We start from the raw sequence: 12,179 nt of genomic DNA on the forward strand, positions 1-12,179 counted from the left end.
GCAACAGAGATTTAAATAACTTACACAGCATGCACAAACCCTTCAAGAACATTCTATCTTTTCTATCCCACAAACACAGTTGCAACACAGCGCCTCAGAAATAGCTGGGCAGGGTGTCAACCGTACCCTCTCGGAGTCCTGTGGTCCGCCATGTGGTTTCCCATAGGGGTTGTAGTGCTCTCCACAGCTGGGAAAGGGGAGAGAGGGAGAGAGTAGAGGGGAGGGTAAGAGATTGCAGTGATTAACCTCTTCATGAGACCTTTCAGCATGGAGAGCTGATTCAGGCCGCTTCAAAGGTTCTTATTGTTCTCCAACCAAAAAAAAAAAGCTGCCATTTCATCCTATTAGGGGCTGGTTTGTGGCGTGTGTGTGTGTGTGAGTGCATGTGAGAGAGAGAGAGAGAGAGATAGAGACTGTATATCAAGAGTATATGAGAGTATAAATATTCAACACGTGTTTATAGCTAAAGAGAAAGAGAGCGGGAGAGATATAGGGTATGTCTATGAGAGATATAGGGTATGTGTGTGTTTGATAGAGCATGAAGGAGCAATATAAAAGGAAAAGGACAGAGAGAGTGAGAGAGAGAGAGTGTGCGTTTGTGTGTGTGCATGTGTGTGTATGTGTGTGTATACTGAAGGGGAAAGGGGAGATAACCTTTCCGTCAGCTTCAAAGTAAAGCTGCCAAATCCGGTTGGAAATCCTCTTAAGCTAATCAATTCTCTTCCTCTTTCACTCACATCAGCAAGAGGATCTGATGAAATCTGAAACAGATCACACACACACACACACATACATTCTGTGTATGTGTGTGTGTGTGTGTGTGTGTGCTCACACACGAGAGAGAGAAAGGGAGAAAGTTCTATTTTCTGTGTGGGTGTGTGTGTGTGTGTTTCAGACATCTTAGAAATACATTTTAGAGTGTTTTGTTCACAAAGGGGATATTTGTATGGCTAATGCATGCATAAATATATGACTGACAGGGCCATTGTGTAGTCATGATATTATGAGTGTGGGTATGTGACAGCTCTGTAGTGTGTTGAATTCTATGAGAGAGAGTGGGGGGTAGTGATGTCACTAGCATAGTACAGCACAGCAGAACACATAAATAAACATTAGTAGAGGCCATGAATCAGATCGTTAAGATCGGTGTTATCACAAGGCAAGACCCAGTAACCATAGTAGTAAGAACTTCTCCTGCACTGTTAGCAACGCATTTTGGGCACTTATCGGGCATCTATTTCAGGCAGAACTGGGTGTGCGCAAGGCTTTACGACACCAACCTCACTCCAGCTGCAAGATCACAACACATGATTGGCACAATGTATTCATAACATACCACATGATTGGCACGAGGTATTCACAACATACCACATGATCGGCACGATGTATTCACATGTCAACTTTTGGCGGCGGAAGGGCTGGAATATGTGTAGACGACTGCCATGTTTGCATTACAAATTAACCCCATACATTTCTATGGGAGATTCTTTGAGTGCTGTGTCTCATTAGAAAGTCTCTGCTATTAGTTCCTATTCCGTACTTCCACTACACCCACAATACACCCTAGTGGTTAAACTAAGTATTACTTCTCATGAACTGATTATGATAAGACTGAACACAATGAAGGGTGTGCCCTATGGTAGTCCTCCCAACTCCATCAGAGCCTCATTTTTCATTTGAAGATTGCAGGCGTAAGTCTGTTTGACTGCTGGCGACTTGACATGGCTGTAAATTGGGCCTGTCCCCTCAAAGCTGCTGTTGGAGCCGAGTGAACATGTTCAACCCTGCCCTGGATTTGACATGCGGAATGTACACATAAGACCGTGACAAATGGTCAGATTTCTAAGCCAGTCTATCGCTCTATTGTTTGCCGACTTGTCATAAACCTTCATAACTCTGTCCCAAAGTAATACAAATTTAACTGTACGAAAAAAGAAAAAAAATACTAGACAGACATACAGGTATTTGTTTGATGCTATCTCGTATTTTCATCATTTTCCAAGTCATCATTCTCTCTACCGACATTGGAGATAAACCCCCCAAAAATACATACCGGTAGTGTCCTAATTTAAATGCTAGGGAAAGTGCAAAGTCTAAAGTCTAACTTAAATTATTTGCATAATTAATACCATGAGAAATATCCTAAGCACAAACAGCAGTGGGTCAGGTAAAAGTTGTCTCATGCCACATGATGCTGTTATGCTGTGCTCATGGATTGACTTTGCCGAGCATTTAAATTAGAGGCTACAGAGTGGGAGCCTGGTGAAGTACAATGTAAACTATATTATAAGACTATAATGATGTAAGAATGAATAGGATTTATTATCATGTCACACAAGGACTTATTTATTTGTTTCATGCATTTGCCTGCTATGTGATTCAGCTCTGGAACCAGTTTCCAGATGACATAAGAAATGCCCAAACTGCTGGCAGGTTAAATTAACATTAAACTTATTCTCAGTGGCTATCTCCTAGCCTGATCAAATCCACTTATTTTTAATTAATATCACTCTGTATTTTATGACTTTCATTTATGCATTTTAGTTATATTTAAGCATTTGCACTTTATTGTGTGTTTTATTACCTTTCATTATGTGTTCTGTCTGGTAACACAAAAATAAAAAAAGAAATTAAAATACATAATTTTCAGTCCATTAAAGTCACACCATTAAAGGTAATAAAATACACTTTTTTTCACAATTCGACTTTTATTTGTCCCTCATGCTTTTATTTATTATGATCTGTTATTCTCTGTTTTCAGTCGGTGTACAGCACATTGAGTTGTCCTGCTTATGGAATACACTATACAAATAAACTGCCTAGCCTTATGTCAGCCTTTTATTCTCTTTCCAGCTGCTTCCCCCCTCAGTGCGTACAGTAGCCATCTTTACATTGTTCTCTCCACTTACTGTACAGCAGGAGCAGCTAATTATGTTCTCTGTGGAAGCCCACATCAAACGCTCACAGACTTGCTGACTTATGGTTTCAAATCTTTACATGCCCTTGGTAATTAACACAGAAGCCTATTTCCCATCTCAGACATTCAGCTAGAATGGATTAAGATCCCATGTACATTTCTAGAGATGAGTTAACCAGCTAAAAATATATCAGGTAAAGTTTACTGTCACATCCACTTCTGTTGCACCATAATAGGACCCATGTTCAGGTACATACAAATGTGTGTTTGTGTGTGTGTGTGTGTGTGTGTGTGTGTGTGTGTGTGTGTGTGTGTGTGTGTGTGTGTGTGTGTGTGACTGTCTGTAACAATGTAAAAGTTATCCATAAAATAGGTGCATCAGGTTTGCAACGCAGATTGCATGTCATCCATGTGTATGTGCACATATGCATGGTCATGTGTGTGTGTGTGTGTGTGTGTGTGTGTGTGTGTGTGTGTGTGTGTGTGTGTATACCTGCGACAGTCCTGCGTGAGGTCTCCCAGGTGATGCACATGCAGGCCGTGTAAGCCAGGCTGCAGGCCATCGATGGTGCCGTCGATCAGGCAGCGCTCCTGGGACAGCTGCAGGAACCGCACCACCCCCTGCACAGGCCCACAGCCAGACAGCATAGCCACGGCAGAGCCCAGGTCTGATACACCCACACGCATACACACACACACACACACACGTACACCACAGGGACGTACACCACACAAACACACCCACACAATACACATAAGACACACACACACATAGAAAACAAATACACACACACACACACACACACACACACACACACACACACACACACACACACACACACAAACATGCAGGGGTAGAACATCAGTGGTAATGAGGAGAATAAAAAGAAAGTAAGAAAGAAAGTAAGAAAGAAAGAAATTAAGGGAGGAAGAAAGGAAGAAAGGGAGGAGAGAACAATAATTGCTCATATGATGTAGAAGAACAAACATAACACATCTGATCAGAGCTAACCTACATGTTCTACCTTCACAGTGTGTTGTTTGGGTTTCTGCCAACTCAGAACTCACTGGGAACACTCCAGGCTTCTAACTGGGAGACACTCCTGAGCTAGACAACGCACAAGGCTCCACACCTCCTCACTCTTCACTGTAAATCCCAGTAGTCAAACTAACTCGCAATACTTGTCCAGTGGCCATGAGGACCCAGGTTCAGGTCTGGCATGAGGTCATTTCTCGATCCCCTGCTCTCGCCCACTCATTTCCTGTCTACTCCACTGTCCGGTCAATAAAGACTAGAAAAGCCCATAAATAAATAATGAATGAAAAAATGCATTTATTTTTCATATAAATATAAATAAATAAATGCATGCATTTAAAAAAATAAATAAATAAATAAATGCATGCACGGCTTCACCTCTGCATCCTCCCTGGACTACAGCAACTGTTATCTGTTATTGGTGTAATTGTGTTATCAAAGTCTCCCATCTCTCTGTGACCACAAACAACAGTGGAAGAGGAAAAGCTGAGTGAGTAGAAGCTTCCGGAGGGACTGTGGAGGCCCACTCACCCTGCTGCCCGCTGCCCATGCCCTTGAGGACGGCACGGCGTCCGGTGCTCTCGATCAGCTGCTGCACCTCCTGGGCCGTCAGAGACGCTTCCACCAACACTTGCTCCTTACCCAAGTCCACCTGCACCGCCTGGACCCCTACACACATGCACACATACACATCACATACACACACACACACACACACACACACACACATCACATACAAACACACACACATCACATACAAACACACACACACCACACACACACACACACACATCACATACAAACACACACACACACACATCAAAATGTTCATATATGTGCCTGTATTTTAAGTTTGTGAAAATAATGTTAAATATGTTCAGTGATATTAGTTGTATACAGTATACTATAGCATAGCCTTGTATAAACAGTGCCATAGTGTGATTGTGTGTGTGTGTGTGTGTGTGTACACTGTTTCTGTACACTGTACAGTCCTAATTAAGTATTTTTCTTTAATTAATTGTATAGCGTATATTGTGTGCCATCTGTTCTGCGTGGCACTATGGTCCGTGTGAAATGCACTGTTGTCCCCATGTAGCACATGTGTCATTCATGTGTATACAGAAATTACTTGACTTCACTGACAGTAGGCTACATGTATCTGTATCCACATACCACCTCAGCTAAGCATACATACATACATGCACATTGTTAAAAAGTAGTTTGTCAAGGGTCTTAGGGTTTGGCACAAATGGCAGAAGTCAGGCAGAAATGGCGTGAATGATGATATTTATTTTTCCATCACCAAAAGTATGAGTCATCCAGTGCAAAATTATAGGAGAAAATAATGCAACGAAAAGAAAGAGAAAATAGAAACAAAAATACTTGATAAACGAAACCAAAAGGCTATGGCTATATTCAGCCAGAAACAACAGCACTAGATTTAACAACACTAGGCTTTTAGGCTTAGTAGGTTTTACACAATACCTTGCGCTATAAACAACAGCAAGCAGTTCTGTTCCTTGAGAGATCTCCCTCCAAATGACAATCACCCATTTTATGCATTGGCAAAACCCACACCTAATTGGTAACTACCATTCGTCTATACACAGGCAGGGGTGTTTACTCATAATATCATAAATTCACATAAAACACAGTTAAAAGGGCACCGGTACACAATAAGAACACATTAGGCCTACTTAATAATATCAATGCATGGACACATGCCATTACATACAAAGTACAGAGTCGACTAACAATAATTGATTTAGCAAGGACGCGAACGCACCCTTCCATATAATCATCCCGTATCAGGAGCGCGCTTCCTAGAAGCCCCAGGAAATCACCGGCTATAGAGACGCTAAGAAGTTGTACTTTTGAAGTCCATGGCAATGAATATTAATAGTTTAAACACAAGTCCGTTGTTTAAAAGCACCACATGTTTAAGTTCGGTGCGGCCATTATATGGTCGCGTGAGGACGCGCAGATAGCCGCGGCGTCACACACATTCACAGGCAATACAAAGATCCTTACGTACTCATGGACATCGGTCTGATCATGCATAACCACACTTCCCAATGACACACACATAAACAACATGCCTGCAAACAAGTGTAAAGAATCGAATTTCCACACCAGAGCAGCAGCATCTGCTCCAGAGTCAGCTGAGCTAAGATATGCATCAGGGAAAGGATAGGGGCCAGTGCGTCTGTGGGGCCCCTTGGACAGTGAGGTCCTCTGCAGTGGGCGACTGGTGTTAATGGATGCCTGACCAAACTGTAAATGTATACAAGGTTTATAGACCCTTTCAAGAGAGTTCCATTATCAGCATCATAGTTGGCCCCACAAGGCTTCCGTTTTAACATTCCATATGTTATCTTAATGCAGAGGAAGTAGATTGGGAACCAAATAGAATGCACAAGCATTGTTTTTGTTTTTATTGTTGAAAGGATCTATAAGCACTATGCAAGCAAGCCCATTGTCATGATAGTCATGAATAGCAGTGGCTGAGTATTTCCTTTGGGGAAATGCTGTTGTGAATAAAGTTCTAAGAACATACTAAATATATGAAATTGCAAATCAGTAATGGCTTGCTAGGGGAGATCAGCTATACTTGATGGTTATTTCATTAATGACTATAAACTCACCTGGCTGGTTCTCCAACGTGCTGCGGACCGCGTTCACACAGCTATCGCAGGTCATCTGCACAGCAAACTCCAACTGTGGAGAAGAGGATCTATCATGTAGCCTATGCCTAACTGCTCATTATCAATCTGTTACATGCCCTTTCAAACACAGAACTATGAATATAGCAGTTCATCACAAGAAAACCATATCAGTAAGAGTAGTGAATTATACTATCAAGGTATTTCTAACTGTGTTACATCTGTGTTGAACGTTGACAACTACTGTTCATTCTGCAAGAGCGAACAGGTCTGCATTCACAAGACATGAATAGAGTTAGGCTACTGGTCAAGGGCTTACACAAAATAATCACATATTGTAGGCTATAGAATGATGACCCATGTCACTAGCACCAGACCTGCAGAGCAAATTCAAATTTGCCAAAGGTTCGTCTGGGTTCTCCCAGACTAATGCCACTACTGAGTCAAAGTAATAGCCAAACGATTAAGTTACTGCGTGGTCTGCAACAACCTCTCGTTTGTGAGCAAGGTAGCCTATTCCATGCCCCTCCAAATGACAGCATGGCACAGACTTCAGTTAATTCATACGAATATCATAGAATAGTAGGCGAAGTAAATCACTAATCAAAATGTCTAACTGCACGTGTTACACAAGAATAAAAACACTGTATCTATGATGATCTATGTGACTACTGAAAGTAACTATTAGCCTACTGTAACAATGTAGTTCTGGCAAGTTTGCAACAACGCAGTAGAGTAGCCTAGCGTTATTTAGTCTGTCCACGTGGAGTCAACAAATATTCATACACAAGATATATCAAGAATTGTCTATATTGCAAAAAAGAAATATATTAATTTTGTTTAACCTTCGCAGATCTGCCTGTTTCCATTTTCTTGTCGTACGCTGTCAAAGGAGAATAAAAACAGCATGCTACTTCCGCTACTGACGCTTGATCTGACGTCTCTTGAAAACCACTTCAAAATAAAAGTCACCACCAGCGTCTCAATTGTAGGCTCAATTGTGTGGGTGTTTATGCTACGGTCACTTTTGATAACCCCTAAATGTATATATATAAAAAACCAACCCCCTATACAGTTTAATTTTAACCACCACAGTCTGTAGGTTAATACATGCACACGCAAGGGATAATGTATAGAACGCCGGTCATTGTCGGGAAATAGGTCCCGACAGGGCGGACCGGACCCCGACGCGCAGCATCATTTTATGATTTTAAAATACAGTTACTAAGCATTGCAATAAGGACCCATAATTAATACTTCAAGAGAAGACATGATCTTTACCTGGCTTTTTTGAAATGTCAGTCACCTGGTAGGCTATGGTTGGTAAACATGTTCACTGCTCACTAACTTGCTAATTTCTGTTGCACTAGAAACTAGATTCGTTTTGCTTTGTAAAATACTTATAATGCCTCAAAAGTAAGAGAGCATTTTGAAAAAAATAAATAAAATAAAAGCGTATGAGTAATGAAAACAATATTGAAATATGGTCTGCAATATGTCTGTGAAACACTTTCATTTGAAATTATGTCATTTTGCAAATTAATTAGCTTGTTTTATGTGTTTCAATAGGTGAGGTGAGAGACATGTACAAAAGTGGTATTTGGACCCCTAAATGCTTTGAATCGTATTATTTCAAATTTTCACATAATATAAGACAAGATGGAGGCCTCTAACACAGTGTAGCCTACAGTATATATTTATCAAGCATAATCTAGGCCCTATCTATAAATGCAAGGAACATCTGTCTGTATGTTTGTCTGTGTGTGTGTCTGTCTGATATTCGCATATTTCTCGAACCGATGGTCCGATTGATTTCAAACTTGAAAGGTCCCAAGTTGAAACGAGGGATAGGCTGGTCCCGAATTTAAGGACGTTTCAGAATGCCACACTAGACAACGAGTGCAGACAGAGCAACATATCACCAAAGACTTTTTGAGTCACATCGTTGCAAATCTCTGATGATGCATCTTTCTACAAAATGGTTTGTCTTCTATATCATTAAGTTATTCAATAGGATAAACATATAGCCTTACATTAAAGCTTTAGGCATATGCCATTTCGATCAGCTAAAGACAACGAGTGGCAGACAGAGCGTGATGTCACTTTAAGCTATTGTTGAGTCACATCCTTGCCAATTTCATACGATGATGCATCATTCCACAAAATGGTTTGTCTTCTATAAGTTATTCAATAAGCTTAACAATAAACACATAGCCTTTACTCAAAACGACTGTTAGGCTTAGGCCTATATTTTGATCTGTAAAAATATCACATGATGCAGCCATGCCTAAATTCTGCTTAGGCCTACTTCACATTAATTAGGCTATAATATAATATTCATTTTTCAGTTTTCATTATTGGATGCTTAGCTGGAATGATGTTTTTCCCTTTCATCCTATTTTTAAAGCAGGCACGCCTGTAATTGGGCATGTAATTGGGCTATGGGTTTTCTACAGGAATGTCATGTTTGAATGGGCACTGCACTAGTAAGACAAATTTTGAAAGAAATCCAAAATTTCAGTGAAGGGACATAACAGTGCCCCTTACAGAAACACCCATTTATTGCTGAAGTCAAAAGCCATCATGATATTTCAAATAAAAGAGTGAAGTCCACTTTCCTGTAGTTACAAAAAGGACTGAAAACATTCAGATTAAGAGTTTTTTTTGTTATGTCACGAGTCTTGTCAGCTGCTGTCCTCATTCTCTTGATTAACGGTGAGATGTGAAGGAAAGTCAAGTCCTTTTTCTGCTGCAAGTCGTCGCCACCGTTCATCCTCCTCCTCATGCGTGAGGTACCTGCGGCCGACATGTTGCTCAAACTCACGCAAGTCACACCACAGCTGAAAGTTCTGTAAAAAGAGCCAGAAGAGGAGAGAGTATTTCGTATTTTGAGAAATCCTTACTAGCACATACCAGCATATTGTAGGCTGAATAAAAAACCTTGCACATACACTCCTTGTACATGGTCATTAAAAGCTAATGCATAGCCTATACACAGACAAAGTGTATTCTGATGACAACACTGGTGTCTGTGTGTGTGTGTGTGTGTGTGCGTGTGTACGCTGAGGAGATTCACCTGCAGCCAGGGGTGTCCCAGAGCTTTCCCCACACTGAACCTTCGCCTCACCACCACCTGGAGCAGGTTCTTGATGAGACTCACAGCTGAAAAAGAGGGAGGGAGCAGGGGGAAGATTAATGAAACCCTTTTAACATAAATACACCTCATGCATTCACCTCATTCTCACATGCTGGCGTTTAGGCAACAGTTTGCCAGAAATGAAGTAGCTCCATGGGAAGCTCACTACACATTTTTCAATTGTTTAATTTATAAATACGGCAAATGTGAAATATAATGAATAAATGTGCATGCTGCATCTATCTATATCTATCTATCTATCTATCTATCTATCTATCTATCTATCTATCTATCTATCTATCTATCTGTCTGTCTGTCTGTCTCATCCCCCCCTCTCTCCTTCTCTCAGCTTAACATGCTCTTTGTTACGTTGTGTGGAGCTAATAACGATTACACATTAACATTGTCATTGCATTCCCGCATGGCACCATAAGGTTTGATTAACATTGAATAAATGTTTTCCACTTCCAGTAGGAATGGGACACACACACACACACACACACACCTTCCAGTGATATGAGTGACCAGGGGTGTCGGGGGTACATGAAAGCGGCGTTGGTGATCTGCTGGCTGATGTCCTCGTCCTCGTTGAAGGGGAACGTGCCGCTGAGACTGACGTAGAGGATGACCCCCACCGCCCACATGTCTAGCGAGCGGTTGTAGCCGCTGCTGCTGATCACCTCGGGGGCCAGGTACGCCGGCGTACCCACCACCGAGCGCCGGAATGACTTCTCGCCAATGATACGTGCAAAGCCAAAGTCACACAGTTTCACCTGCGGGGGGTTAAGAAAGGGGGAAGGGAAGAGAGAGGGAGGTGAGAGACATGGGGGTGTAGAGAGAGGGAAACAGGAAAGGGCAGACAGAAAAAGAGAGAGAGACAGAAACAGGAAAGGGGCAGACAGAAAGAGAGAGAAAGAGGGGGAGACAGAAAAAGAGAGAGAGAGACTTTTGACTATTAAAACCTCTTTAATGAACCATCAAGGACACTAACAAAAGCTTGGGAGGGAGAGACAGAGATATAGATTACATTTTCATACTCACACAATACATATAAATAAATAAAACATAAATATATACCCATAATACACAAACACACACACACAGTACTTCATGGTGTGTACAAACCTGAGGGAAGGGATCAGGGGAGGCCAGCAGCACGTTCTCAGGCTTTAGATCGCAGTGAGCAATGTGCTTAAAGTGCAGGTACCGTAGTGCCTCCAGAATCTACACACACACACATGCACAAACAGAAAAAGAGAGAGAAAATCTTGTCAAAGCATTGTCAAATAGAATAGAATTGTCTGACAAATAGAATGTAGGAGCCATTTCACCTTTATTTGTCGATTTATTGGTTTTAGTGTTTGGATGTTAGTTCTGTGGGTAGAAAGGTGTATATGAACAAGTGTTGGTAGATAACAGTTTTTCTCAGTCGCTTTGGTACATTTCTCAGATCAGAATTGACATTTTCAAAACTACCTGTTCAATCTTCACATCAATCTTTGAACAAGTTGCAAATGCTTTGGAATTTGTTTTTCATCCATGCAAATGATTATGTACAATTCCCTGCTGTTTCCTACATTATCAATTGCTTAAGTCATGTTGATCAAAATGTATTATAATGGGTCTCTGTTGAATAGTCTCACCCCCCACAACATTTAGCCATTAGTTCATACAGTAGCAAGTCTTTACATGCAAAATGGTTGAACAAGTTGTGATGTGAATGAGAATCTGTGGAGGGAAAATTCCAATATGCGCTGACTGATTGTATGTCGCTTTGGACAAAACCGTCTGCTAAATACCATAATCATAACCATAACCATTTACCTCATGGACCAATGTCTCTGACACCATTGGAGCAATTTCAGATCAGATGTGTCTCATAGAAACAAATTGTAAACTACAGTTTTTCTCAGTCGCTTTGGTGCTATTCTCACATCACTATTAACATTTGCACAGCAGTAAGTGCATTTCTCAAAACAATTAGTGCAAACTGCAAAACCTAGTGGATGACCTGCAAAAGTGCGTCACTTGCTCAAAATGGATAGTCCATTCCTCAAAAGCACGTATTCATGTCAATGAAACTGTCAGTGTCATCAAAATGAGAAGTCTTGACACCATCGTTTATGAACAAGATAGTCAAATGGCTTTGTCATGTTTTCATTATGACAGTTCTCTCAGTGTTTTCCAATGCAAAAAAAAGGTCAGAACTCGGTGACGCTACCTGAACATGCTCAAGACAGCACTATACAGTACTTGTACAGCCATTTGAAAACTACAGTAAAGTTACACATTGCTGTAGTTAGGGGAGTAAGTGAGTACAAGACACTGAATACGTACATTTTTACTGTATGCTCTTTGCAATTCTACAGCATTTTGACAGAATTTGATAACTAGTTCACCAATTTTGTATGTAATGACTCAAGCAAT

The 12,179-nt window shown here is 41.0% G+C and overlaps 2 protein-coding genes across 3 annotated transcripts in view; both read right to left on the minus strand.

Annotated features, from left to right (window-relative positions):
- The window catches only part of ccs (copper chaperone for superoxide dismutase), a 10,931-nt gene extending 3,391 nt beyond the window's left edge, over positions 1-7,540 (minus strand). Inside the window, exons 1-5 of the mRNA XM_076288901.1 lie at positions 7,462-7,540; positions 6,599-6,671; positions 4,485-4,622; positions 3,411-3,585; positions 127-187 (exon numbers count right to left, since the gene is read on the minus strand). Coding sequence (XP_076145016.1) covers positions 127-187; positions 3,411-3,585; positions 4,485-4,622; positions 6,599-6,671; positions 7,462-7,485 — 471 coding nt within the window. The 5' untranslated portion in view covers positions 7,486-7,540. The remainder of the gene's footprint in view (positions 1-126; positions 188-3,410; positions 3,586-4,484; positions 4,623-6,598; positions 6,672-7,461) is intronic.
- A 1,597-nt stretch (positions 7,541-9,137) lies between these two features.
- The window catches only part of prkd4 (protein kinase D4), a 29,421-nt gene continuing 26,379 nt past the window's right edge, over positions 9,138-12,179 (minus strand). For both annotated transcript variants that reach the window (XM_076288903.1, XM_076288902.1), the window contains exons 16-19: positions 10,878-10,976; positions 10,258-10,525; positions 9,693-9,778; positions 9,138-9,465 (exon numbers count right to left, since the gene is read on the minus strand). In XM_076288903.1, the coding sequence (XP_076145018.1) occupies positions 9,301-9,465; positions 9,693-9,778; positions 10,258-10,525; positions 10,878-10,976 (618 nt within the window). In that variant the 3' untranslated portion in view covers positions 9,138-9,300. The remainder of the gene's footprint in view (positions 9,466-9,692; positions 9,779-10,257; positions 10,526-10,877; positions 10,977-12,179) is intronic.

The sequence above is a fragment of the Alosa pseudoharengus genome, unplaced genomic scaffold (assembly GCF_046254945.1).
Source record: "Alosa pseudoharengus isolate Yale_2024_CS ecotype anadromous, Long Island Sound unplaced genomic scaffold, YU_APseudo_1.1 YU_APseudo_1.1_scf_17, whole genome shotgun sequence".
NCBI lineage: Eukaryota > Metazoa > Chordata > Actinopteri > Clupeiformes > Clupeidae > Alosa > Alosa pseudoharengus.